General features: G+C 42.6%; 1 protein-coding gene across 2 annotated transcripts in view; it reads left to right on the top strand.

The window, feature by feature from the left end:
* Positions 1 to 5,168, top strand: part of RASSF1 (Ras association domain family member 1) — a 35,345-nt gene extending 30,177 nt beyond the window's left edge. For both annotated transcript variants that reach the window (XM_044451202.1, XM_044451203.1), the window contains 4 exons: positions 547 to 651; positions 994 to 1,291; positions 2,287 to 2,402; positions 3,613 to 5,168. In XM_044451202.1, the coding sequence (XP_044307137.1) occupies positions 547 to 651; positions 994 to 1,291; positions 2,287 to 2,402; positions 3,613 to 3,759 (666 nt within the window). In that variant the 3' untranslated portion in view covers positions 3,760 to 5,168. The remainder of the gene's footprint in view (positions 1 to 546; positions 652 to 993; positions 1,292 to 2,286; positions 2,403 to 3,612) is intronic.
* Positions 5,169 to 12,216: the final 7,048 nt, after the last annotated feature.

Genomic DNA, 12,216 nt, shown 5'->3' with positions numbered 1-12,216 from the left:
TTTTTTTTTGAAAGGAAATCTCTAGATGGATTATAATGTACTAAGTAGCAAATTGTCCTATAAATTAATATATGGGAACGGTCCACAAAACTTGGCTTGGCTTATTTGCTAAACTATTATTTTTGGTTGCCATAATTCTCCACCTTTCAAGAACATTCAAAGGGAGGTTTGTGCTGGGCTTTTGCGGAAACGCAAGCAGCACTTCACTGCTGCATTATGCATAAATAAGCTCAGTGTGAAGGAAAGAAGAGAAAGGTAGGACTGAAGAGCGAAGGAATAGTTTCTTCATTGCAGAAACTGGATTTTGGTGGAAGTGTGAGAATGCTCAGCTGGGGAATGGAATGGAGAAGTACTTACAAATGGCAAGTTGCCAAGTGAGTTTAGCATGAGAAAACTAGTCTCCCAGTGTTACCAAGAAGGCTCAGAGTGGTCTCGTAGCATGTCAAGAGCATGGTCTTCCTGTCCTTCCTTTGCACCCCAAGAAGTGGGAAGAACCCAAAAGGGGCTGAGCTGTAGACTAACTGAAGATTCCCAACTCTTTTGCAGGATGAGCAGATTGACTGGGAAAAACCCACTCTGTCCCAAGCTGAAGTTGAACAGAAGATAAAAGAATATAACAGCCAGATCAATAGCAACTTGTTCATGAGCTTGGTAAGTTTCAAGAGAGCTATAACTTGGGGCCCTGGAACAATTCAGCACCTGGGCTTCAAATGCCTGTGCCTTTCCTCCCAATCTCACTTCTGAATCCTTAAAAATGCTCCATAGTAATCATTCTGGGTATATGGTATTCCATCTTCAACTTTGTGGCATCCTGCATTGTTCCAGCAAGTGTAAAAAACAGTCTGTATTTTTCCTTCACCAGAGACTGTAAGTGGAGCTCTCTCCAGGATTGTGGGAATTCAATTTAGCTTCACTGCTCAAAATTTTGCTGTCGTAAGAGTTTTGCTGCCATGTGACCATTGTGCACAACTCACTATATTTCTACTCCCGCAGAACAAAGATGGTTCCTACACTGGCTTCATCAAGGTACAATTAAAGCTAATCAGGCCAGTCTCGGTACCTGCCAATAAGAAGGCACCCTCTATCCAGGACACCAGGAAGAGCTCATCCCGTAGCCAGGCTGTAAAGCGTCGCACCTCATTTTACCTGCCCAAGGACACAGTCAAGCACCTGCATATAATTTCTCGTACACGTGCTAGTGAGGTCATTGAGGCCCTGCTCAAGAAGTTTATGGTAGTTGACAACCCCCGCAAGTTTGCCCTCTTTGAAAGAACTGAAAAGGAAGATCAAGGTACTTAATCCCTTATTTTCGAACCCCTTGCAAAAACAGCACAAACTTCTTCCAGGCTTGTAAATAATGACTTGCCTGTAACCTGTGATAAGTAGGAATTTCTTCCAGATAGCCAAGAAGAAAAAATATTAACTGGAAGAGAGCTATTTGTTTATAAGTGCATTGAATTAACATAACCTTTGCAGACTAACTTGTAAGGTTCATATATTATCAGCCACCAGGTAATACAATTGAATGCATAGACCTCTAGAATAAGAGTTTGGTAGAAAAGTCATATGTAAGTCACCTGGAACAAGTTGGCTTGCTTTATTTTGAAGACAGAAGTACAGTCCTCACTTTATTTGCAAAATACATGCTAGTGTAGAAGAATAGGTGTGTTTAAGAATGTGGTCTCATCACTGTTAATTACAAACCTGTCCTAGAGTCCAGCTTATTACTTACACTCCTCTGAGATGGGCTGGAAGGGAAAAATAGGTGACTGTCCATCATGCCCTTTGCTCCTGATTTGTTTGTTGTAGTTCTGGATCAGTTTGCATGACACAGTTTAATATGTTGAGGGATATTTAACCCGCATCTGCCAGTACCACTTTACATATCCAGCCCCCCCCTTGGGGCTGTCCTGTCATGCAAACCCAGTGAATGTGGGTTGTGTGACAGTCAAACCAAGCTCAGATAATCCTTAGTCTGTTCTGGAGGAATGTGAAGTTTAACTCTTTCATAGTCCTTGCTTGTAAGATAGGCATGCTACAGCAAACTCCCAAGTGGATTGAACGTGCCAGTGGGTGGCCACAGAAACCCTGCATGTGCCACAGTGCCTTAGTGTTATGGAAACTGGCTGATTGACTGCTGGAAAAAAAATAGAGACAACAGTGTGTTAACAGCACCCTCTTCTGGAAGAGAACAGATAGGTATATAAGAAGATGGTAGATAAGGGCCAGTCTCTCCTGTTCAGAGAAGTTAATTAATTAATTCTCTCTGCTTTTCTTGTCTTTCAGTGTATCTCCGCAAGCTTTCTGATGAGGAGCAGCCACTGCATCTCCGGCTGCTTGCTGGCCCAAGTGAAAAGGCACTCAGCTTTGTTCTGAAGGAAAACGAGACAGGAGAAGTTAATGTGAGTATGAATATTGACTGTGTCAGAGGTTCTGCATCAAAGTTTGTGCAGCTGGCTACTGATGTAGCTAGTGGTGGGACAAAGCTCATAAATACCTGGCTGTTTTCAAACAGCTAGCCTACTTTTGTCATGACTTCACTGGACAAGTGGACAGTGGTCCTTGGGTTCCTAGTTGCAATTGCATGGTTGTTCATATCAAGTGATACAGAGTAGAGTAGAAAATTTCTGCTATCCTGGTAGGGTTTTTTTTCCAGAAAATGTACAAGAGCTAAAAAAAAATCCATAAAACATGATTACAATACAAATAAAACTTGACTATTTCAAAATTATAATTTAACTTTTTTCAGGTGACTATTGCTAAGCACTGTGTGTACATGTTATGCACAACTTTTGGGGCTTGCAAAAAATATGTTAACTTTCTAGAACCTTAATTTTTAATTAAAAATTAAATAATGAGACAAGTGTGTACTATGGATTTTTCACTTAAATGACTGGAATGTTTGTAAAAATTTTAAGTCTCCCAAGTAAAGCTTTGAACATGCTTGAATATCATGTTTAAGCTATGTTCTTTTAATTTTTTTTCTGCTTGGTGTTACTTTCTTAATCAAATAACAGTAAGCCATTAATTTGGCTGTCAGAAAAACTGGAATTTCAAAAGGATTCAGAATCTTCCCTAAAGCCCATTTTACAGCTTTATGACAGGAATTAATGTGGCTGGATACAGCTCACTGCTCAAGAGCAGCTTCTGTCTTTTCTTTTCAAATATCCTTTTGTCTCATGTATCTCAGTAGATGTGTGCACTGAGGGTAACAGTTGAGCCTTCAGTAATTTCTAGAGTCTGACCAAAAAAGTCAACTCTGTAAGGGCTTGGTTTGCAGATAGTGATACCAAATGAATACGCTAAACTAAATTCTTTACTGGATGCTTCAGAACAATGTTGATGTGTGTCAGTGTTTCTGAACAGTTCACAAGCACTGAATGTAGTGAAATACAGATGCCAGCCTTGCATAAACCTTGGCTGTTTTTGTATGCATCTCCCTATGTATATAGAGTGTTAGCTACTTACTTTTCTTGACCAAGTCTAAGTCCCCTCATTGCTGTTAAAGCTCTTCTTCTATATTCTAGGCCAACATTGTGTTCATGACTCTGATGTGAGCTCTCTTGCCATGAACACTGTGGTCACTACTTTCCTTCTCACTCTCTTCTCCAGTGGGATGCTTTTAGCATGCCTGAGCTACAGAATTTCCTGCGCATCCTGCAGCGTGAAGAAGAGGAGCATGTTCGGCAGATCCTGCAGAAATATGCCCATTGTCGCCAAAAAATGCAAGAGGCTCTGGCCACCCGTACTCCAGGTTGACAAGGTGCCCTACACCAGGCCAAGCACTACAGTAAATATTAGATACCGGATGCAGAGAAGCAGTGGAGCCAAGTGGACTACGAGTGAAGTGATCCTGGGACTGTCTGTGCGCTGAATGTATCTCTGGAGTGGGTGGGGAAAGGACGACAGGGATGTTCAGAACTCTTTGTGAGCCCATGATTGGTGCATGTGTGTGTGCTCCCCATGGCGTGAATGGTGAATAGAGTTGTTGGATGCATGACACAGCGGGATCAGGTAGGGAAGTAAAGATGTCCTTGTGGGATGTGTCTGAAAATGGGAAGGTTAGTTGTGCTGCTGTAGCAGCTCCTTTCAAAGTGCCAAGATAGTAATGCCCCTGCTGTACCAGAAACTGGCTGAGTGATATCATCTGGCTTGAATCTAGTGATGCTTTGTGATGGTAACATAAAGAAGATCAACCAAAGTGGCCTCAAATGGAGATGTACTCCTTAGAAGAGAAATGGCTTGGCAATCACATTTATTCCAAATTTGTTTTTATTTCTGTTGGAATTTGACTGTGAGGATTTGGTTTGATCCACGTACTTGTAAAGCTGGTTGCAAAGTGGAACCCTCTGCCTATAGGCCTTGTGTATACTTTGGTCATTCAAAAAATGGGGAATAAAGTTGCCTTCCATCTCAGATTTAAGTGATGGGGAAGAGTAATTGGATGGAAACCTTGCTAGTGCATGGTCAAGTTCAAGACGCCAAGGGAAAACCACAGTAGCAGAATCCAAAGAAATGGCAGGAGAATACTTGTTGACTTTTCTGATATCCAGGGAATAACATATAGACCAAAGCACATCTTACTGGAATTCCAATACTTATTTTGAGATTACTATTTTGACTATGGTTGAAGAAATAAGGACAGTAAAGGCAGTATAATGCTGAGCAACCTTCTGTGAGCAGTGTTCAAGAGACCAAGAAAATCAAGAAATACAGATACCTCTTCTTGCCCAGACACCTTCTTTTTCAACCTTTGCTGTGGAAAATGTGGACACCAGACATATATAACAAATCTCAGGATTCAGGTTTCTCTTCTGCCGAAGACAATGATAGATTTGTCCACTCCACCTTTTTGCTCATACATGCAATAGCCAGGCATAGGGGCATGTCTGGGGAATGTTCTTGAGCTAGCAGGAAATTCCCTGTGTGTTAGTTGGTGTGGAGGTGTGTTTACTACTACAGTAAGTTCTCTGTCTTTTTAAAGTCAAGTACATTGTCCAGAACAGACCTAAAATAAAGTAGGCCTACTAATAGAAGCTTTACTTTTCTGGTATTTAAAACTGGGATCGTCTCTTGACTGTCTTGAGAACCCAGTGGAGCCTTGGGGGCTCAGTTTGTGAATGGTGCTGTTTGTATATCAATAAATAAAAAAATTCAGGGGTGAGGAATGCCTGGTGTATGTGCTGCTTTAGAACCAGTTTCTTGCTGAAACAATAGGCTTATTCAGTGTCCCAGAAATTAGTGCTATCTGCTTGCAGTGGCAAGTCTAGTTTTCGTAGCAAGATCCTATTGATTTTGTATGTTCCACTCTTGGCCCTTTGCCAGACATCTCTTAAATTCTAACAGGGATGCCATTAGTACCAAGTCAAGACATGGGAGTGCTATTCATTAGAAATATGCCATAGGCCTAAGTCTGTTTCACAATCCAATCCTTGGGGTCCTCCAAAATTATTTTCTGCTCCACTGATTCCCACATGGCAGGTTTTCAAAGCAAGAAACAACAGGCAGTTATGGTGATGATCAACAGGTTAGATGATACCTCAGCATAATACCTTGCTTAAAATTGGGGGTTGATGGGTGAAATCCTAATGACTCCAAAAGACATTGAATTTGGCTTAAGGAATTACACTATACAGAATGAGAGCTAGAATTCTGTAATTTACCTGTATGATGATGGTTTTCACAGAGAATGAGCCTTGGACCTTGGAAGAAAACATAAGTGCATAATATCAGTCCCGTTCTGTATGGATTGGCAGCACCTGTGCATCATCATGGGTTAATCTTTTTCTGTGGCTGCTTTTGCTTCTGAAACTGCACTAGACTCTATATGTTCCCCCAGGATAGTTCAGAGGCTACCTAAAGACACTGCCATTCCCCTCAGAGTGTTTCCAAGGCCAGCCTTATTGCCTTACAATAAACAAAAAAAGTGCTTCCTCTCTACCAAGCCTGCGAGCTGGATACAGGTGTTGGGCAAAGAAACAATTACTAGTGTGAGCTAGATTTCATAGAATCAGAACAGTAGGGTTGGAAGAGGCTAGAAGGCCATCTGGTCCAACTCCCTGCTCAGTGCCAAACTCCCAGTTAAACCATCCCCCTCAGATGAACTGAACAAATGTTCAGTTGCATTTGTATAGCCAAAGAAGGGGACTGAGCTTGCATAGGAGTTGGGCTGGCACTGCCTATCCCAAACATAACTAGCACGCTCAAAAAGAATCTTTATGGCTGCTGGGAAAGGACACAAAATTGCTATTCCACTTCAGAACCATTGTTCAACTCTTAAACTTATTAGTGATTTTGTACCATCCCATTCATTATATGATCTTCATTTTGACTGGGTTTGCCAAAGTGGTCGTCTTGCTGGGTTCTCATCCCAGCAAGATTACAACCAAGTAATTATAATGGGGACTGGGGAGAAATGACTATTCAGTGCATTCCTACTAAAGATCAGAGATAAAGGGGAAAGGAGGGCTACTGACAATGGCCTTTTCTTATATGCCACAGAATCCACACTTGCCAAGTTCACACAATACAATAATCCCTGAGCAAGGATTGCATACTGAAAATGGTGACCACATGCAGCCTACATATGCCATGGCCTTGCCATGGGTTAAATAACCCATGATAGGTTGCCATGTCATGTGAACTGCCATAGAGGTAGACTGGTTCAGAAACTTAACTGATCAAATGGGCATTTGATTAGTGAAAGGCTAATCCACTGTGTATTACCACCAGTCACCTCTTCCCTCAGTTGATGCCCCTCTGTTCAGGCTTTCTCTCTCGACTGATCCTAGCATTGGTTGACACTTTCCTTTCTGGATCATACCTCGCAGAAGCCTAGCAACTGTGAAGAGGAACAAAGCCAAAGAATCTAAGAATGGTGCCCCTAAGCAAACTCCTATTGAATCCAGCATTCTGTTTGTACAGTAGCCAATTATGATGCCCCACAGGAAGTCCACAAGCAGGTCATTAATGCAATAACACCCTCCCATTTGTGTATCCCAGCAAGTGCTATTGAGGCACACTGCCTCTAATGTGGGGGAGGGGAGTAAAGAGCTTTCATCACTAAAAACCCTGGAGAGCCTTATTCTTCAATACTCTGTGTAACCACAATTTAAAGCCATCTATGATGGCTACGCTTCTTGGTGAAACAAATTGCTACACTTATCCTGAATCCCACCACCCACCTTTAACGGATGATCCCTGCAGAATTGCCTGCTTTTTCCACACTGTATAATTTTACACTGTTGTGTCGTATTCCCTTCTCACCATTTTTCTATGCGGAAAAATCCCCAAGTGACCATTTTTTATTTCTATACTGCCCAATAGCCAAAGTTCTCTAGGCAGTTTACAACTACACAAAATACAATAAACATGTAAGTTCTTTTTACAGAGTTGCTTCAGTCTGTTGAACATTTTGCCATTTTCTGAATCTTTTTCAACATTTTGAGGTGTGGAGACCGGAACCATACAGTATTCTAAGTGTAGTCATGCAACTGGTGTAAAAACACTAGGATTTTGGCCTTTTTCTTTTTAGTCTTTCCAAACGATATGGAAGGGGCAATGCTCGTATGCGCCCCTTCCACATAACCTGTACACTGAGTTCACATTTTCAATAAGCCATCCACAACACCAAGATCCCTTATCACCATCTATATGAAATTGAGTTTTTTGCTCCATCATGCATCACTTACATCTTGCTTACATGAAATCACATTTGCCATTTCAATACCCATTCTGCTGATTGGAGCAGACCTTTTGTAATCCTTCACAATCCCTTTTTGTTTAATCCTAAATCTTTTGATGCCAACAAACGTGCCCCCCTCCCTACTCAGCCCTAACCACAGTTCATTTATGGACACATTTAAAAGTACTGATTCCAATATTCTTTGGAGAGCCCACAGCTTACACTCCTCCTCAGGACAACTTAGTGCTTTGTTTTTCAACTTCCAAATAATGACAATCAGAAAACAGATAAATCTCCCATTTCAATACAGCATAACAGCCAAAGTTGATGGGGCCTAATGAATATGTGAAATGGATAAAATCAGACTGGGGTAGGCAGGAAATAAAGCTGGGGATATTACAATAACCGTTCCCCACGTCCCACCATTCCAGCGCCATATTAGCTGCATGCAGGGAATTCAGCTTCACTGCGCTGCCCTTGAACAAAACATGCTTTCCACGTCTTTTGGACGCGTGGGTGTCACATGACATTGAGTCCTCTGAGGAGGGTGCAATTTTACCTTCTCTAGTGATGCAGGCGCCCTGCTGTAGATTTATAATTTAGCCACGAGGCCATTAACATTTTCCTTCTTTGTTTGGTTGGATAAAGAGATATAAACAAGATCTGCATTCAGCTTCTCCTTCCTCACCCCCAAATATGGGCAACGGTACTGCAAGCCTGGGCTATTGGACGGTATATTTTCCATGGCGGTGGTTCCGCTCCTATCTCAATGGCCGATTCCAGAAGGTGGTGCTGGGGGACTATTGCTCTGCACCATGGTTATGCCATGGAGTTCCGCAGGGGTCCATTTTGTCCCCTTTGCTATTTAACATCTACAAGAAACCGCTGGGAGAGGTCATCAGGAGGTGTGGGCTGCAGAATCATCAGTACACTGATGATACCCAGCTCTACCTCTCGTTTTCCACCAATCCAGGTGGCTGTGCTGAACCGGTGCCTGGCCAAGGTAACGTGCTGGATGAGGGCCAATAAACTGAAGCTCAATCCAGACAAGACGGAGGTCCTGTTGGTGAGTGGCTCGGGCCTCGGGATGGGGGACTTGGGTCTTGTCCTAAATGGGGTTGCACTCCCTCTGCGGGACAGGGTTCGCAGCTTAGGAGTGCTCCTCGACCCTGAGCTGTCTCTGGAAGCTCAGGTGACGGCGGTGGCAAGGAGCGCCTTCCTTCAGCTTCGGCTGATACATCAGCTGTGTCCCTTTCTGGAGAACGACTGCCTGGCGACAGTGACACACGCGTTGGTGACTTCCCGATTAGATTTCTGTAACACGCTCTACGTGGGGCTGCCCTTGAAGATGGTCCGGATACTTCAGTTGGTGCAGAATAGAGCTGCCAGGTTGCTGACGGGGACTGGGCGTTGTTCTCATATAACCTCAATTCTCCGTCAGCTCCACTGGCTCCCGATTTAAATCCAGGCCCAATTCAAGGTGTTGGTTATGACCTATAAAGCCCTCAACGGCTTGGGACCTGGGTATCTAAAGGAACGCTTGTGTCCATATATGCCCTCCCGCCCCTTGAGATCAGCTACAGATGCCCTTCTCCGGGAACCCTCCGTGAATGATATTAGGAGGGTGAGTACCCGGAAGAGGGCCTTCTCTGTGGTGGCACCCCATCTATGGAATGCGCTCCCCAGAGAGGTCCGCCTGGCGCCGTCATTATTTGTTTTTTGGTGCCAGGCTAAGACCTTTTTATTTAAAACTTATTTTAATTGTTAAATTATTTGTATTTATAGGCTTTTAAATTTTTAGCCGAGATGCACCGGGGGTTTTTAAATATTTTTTTTATTGTTATATTGTTATTTATGTATTTATGTATTTTGTTTCTGTTGTGAGCCGCCCCGAGGGTTCGTTGCGATGGGGGCGGCATAAAAATGTTTTAAATAAATAAATATAAATTAAATAAGTAAATAAATAAAACACATTAGCACTGGTTTAAAAGGCATGTGCTTGGTAAGAAAGCTGCCTGCTAATGCGCTTGTGTCTGTTAAGAAAGAAGAGGCAGTTGAATGGTTGAGTGTGGAAAGTTCAGTTCAACTACTTGTGTCATGTATAAATTAGAGTTTGGTTATCACGAACAAGAGTTTTAGAAATACACCATTGGCTCCCTCTCAGTCAAAGCAATAAGGTCTACTGCTTAAAGTCTGATTTTGGAGTAAAATTTCACTTTGATTTTCCAGAGCGACAGGGAAAAAGAGAGTTAAATTACCCGATAAGAATGAGAAGGAATTGCAGGGAAAGGCGCAGCTGAGGGTGGAAGAAGACAGTAGAGCTGATCTTGACTTTGTAATGTATGTTTGCTCTTGTCAGAGTCTCCTTACCAACTGTGGGAATCAAAACTCAAACCATAGCGAAAATTTAAATCGCCTTGAACTCCAGTGTTTTTATTGGTAAGATCACCCAGGCCCCCTGCAGTTTACTTACCAAAGCAGGTCCTCACCGCCAACTACAAGCGTTTAGAACATACACAGAGTGTTTTATTGATCCTGAGTCCCATGACATAGCAGCTAATCAAATGATGACAAAATAAGGGGAACACTCAAAAAGAATGTGAGAGATTTGCAGAGGAGACTTGATACAATTGGGTTGATTACAAGATCACTGAGACACAGGGATTGTTGTGGGTCTTGACATGCAAATGAGGATGATTCCAATAATGCTAGAAAAACTTGTCTGGCCACCTTATCAGTTTTGTTTGCTGTTAGCCCAAGAATAGCCAGGGGTTAACTTTCCCTGGGAGCCTCATTCTGCAAAGGCTTTTCCAACCAAAGAAAGTAGCCATCTCTTAAAGGAACCGCTTGAAAATAACACTAAATAAAAGTCTGTCTTGGAATTCTGGTACTTTCTGAGAAGGAGGCTCAGAGTTGTTGCAGGATCGATTTTACAACAGGAAAGGCACATACAGGCAACCTTTTCCTACCAGGATTTATCTGAATTTCCCCAACACTCTTCAGCGTTTCAGCACTGCTAGCCAGTACCCACCAAATGTGTATTAAACTCTCCCCCAAAGCAGATACGATTGTGTTTCAACCGGGGAACCTGCCTCTTTAATGGATCCTATAACAGACAGAACTTTAAAAGGAACAACTTGAACGAGGGAAGACAGAATCTACTTTATTTCTGCCTATTTCGGAGTCACGTGAAACTTGCCCCACAAAAAATAGTTTTAACCCTATGAACTATTTTTCATTGTTGTAACCCGCAGTGTTACAGATGAGACCAGAGACCGGATGGTAAAAATAAAGAGGAGTTTATTACCTGCAAGCTTTCTTGCAGGGACCAACATTCATGGTTAGAATGCGGTGCTGGACAGAGTTGGAATGAGGTTTTTATAGCTTCACAGTGAGTTTTCGGTAAATGGTAAACAATACAATCAGAATTGACAGAAATCAGAACAATGGTGACAAGGGGGAGTTACAGAATCACATAGCAGCAGTTAAGCAAGCAATATACAAAAGCAGATTTGGTTAGCAGTAAGTTTTATCTTTTTAATTTACACCTTCTAAGCAATCTTTGCCCATTACATTGTAGGTAAGCTCTTTCCACTTTCCGAGGGGAATTCTCTGAGGCAGTTACTAGTCATTTGAATGGGCTCGAGCTTAGGAGAGCTAAGCCTATCATGCATACCCTGAGACAGCTGATTATTCTAGTGTTTGGCGTGTCATGCCTATCTGCAGCCTAGAGGAGTCATGCCTATCCTGAATGCCCTGAGAAAGCTGATAGGTATCTCTATTATGTCAGGATCCTGGGGAGTCAGGTACAACATTCATGAAGACAGAATGATTTTAAAAAGATAGCCTGGCTAGATGAATCACCAGTTGGAATTAAGATTGCTGGGAGAAATATCAACAACCTCAGATATGCAGATGATACCACTCTCATGGCAGAAAGTGAAGAGGAACTAAAGAGCCTCCTGATGCGGGTGAAGGAGGAGAGTGCAAAAGTCGGCTTGAAACTCAACATTAAGAAAATTAAGATCATGGCATCTGGTCCTCTCACTTCCTGGCAAATAGATGGGGAAGAAATGGAGGAAGTGGCAGATTTTATTTTCCTGGGCTCCAAGATCACCGCAGATGGAGACTGCAGCCAAGAAATTAAAAGACGCTTGCTCCTGGGGAGGAAAGCTATGGCAAATCTAGACAGCATACTAAAAAGTAGAGACATCACTCTGCCAACAAAAGTGCGTATAGTCATGGCTATGGTTTTCCCAGTTGCAATGTATGGCTGTGAAAGCTGGACCATAAGGAAGGCTGAGCGCAAAATGATTGAGGCCTTTGAATTGTGGTGCTGAAGGAGACTCCTGCGAGTCCCTTGGACTGCAAGGCGATCAAACCGGTCAGTCCTAGAGGAGATCAACCCTGACTGCTCTTTAGAAGGCCAGATCCTGAAGATGAAACTCAAATACTTTGGCCACCTAATGAGAAGGAAGGAAGGAAGGACTCCCTGGAGAAGAGCCTAATGCTGGGAATAATAGATGGCAAAA

This window comes from Varanus komodoensis, unplaced genomic scaffold, assembly GCF_004798865.1.
Source record: "Varanus komodoensis strain SLA01 unplaced genomic scaffold, ASM479886v1 scaffold6_2, whole genome shotgun sequence".
In the NCBI taxonomy this organism is placed as follows: Eukaryota; Metazoa; Chordata; class Lepidosauria; order Squamata; family Varanidae; genus Varanus; species Varanus komodoensis.
Note: the sequence above shows the minus strand (reverse complement) of the source record. Positions and strands in the feature narration are given on the sequence as shown.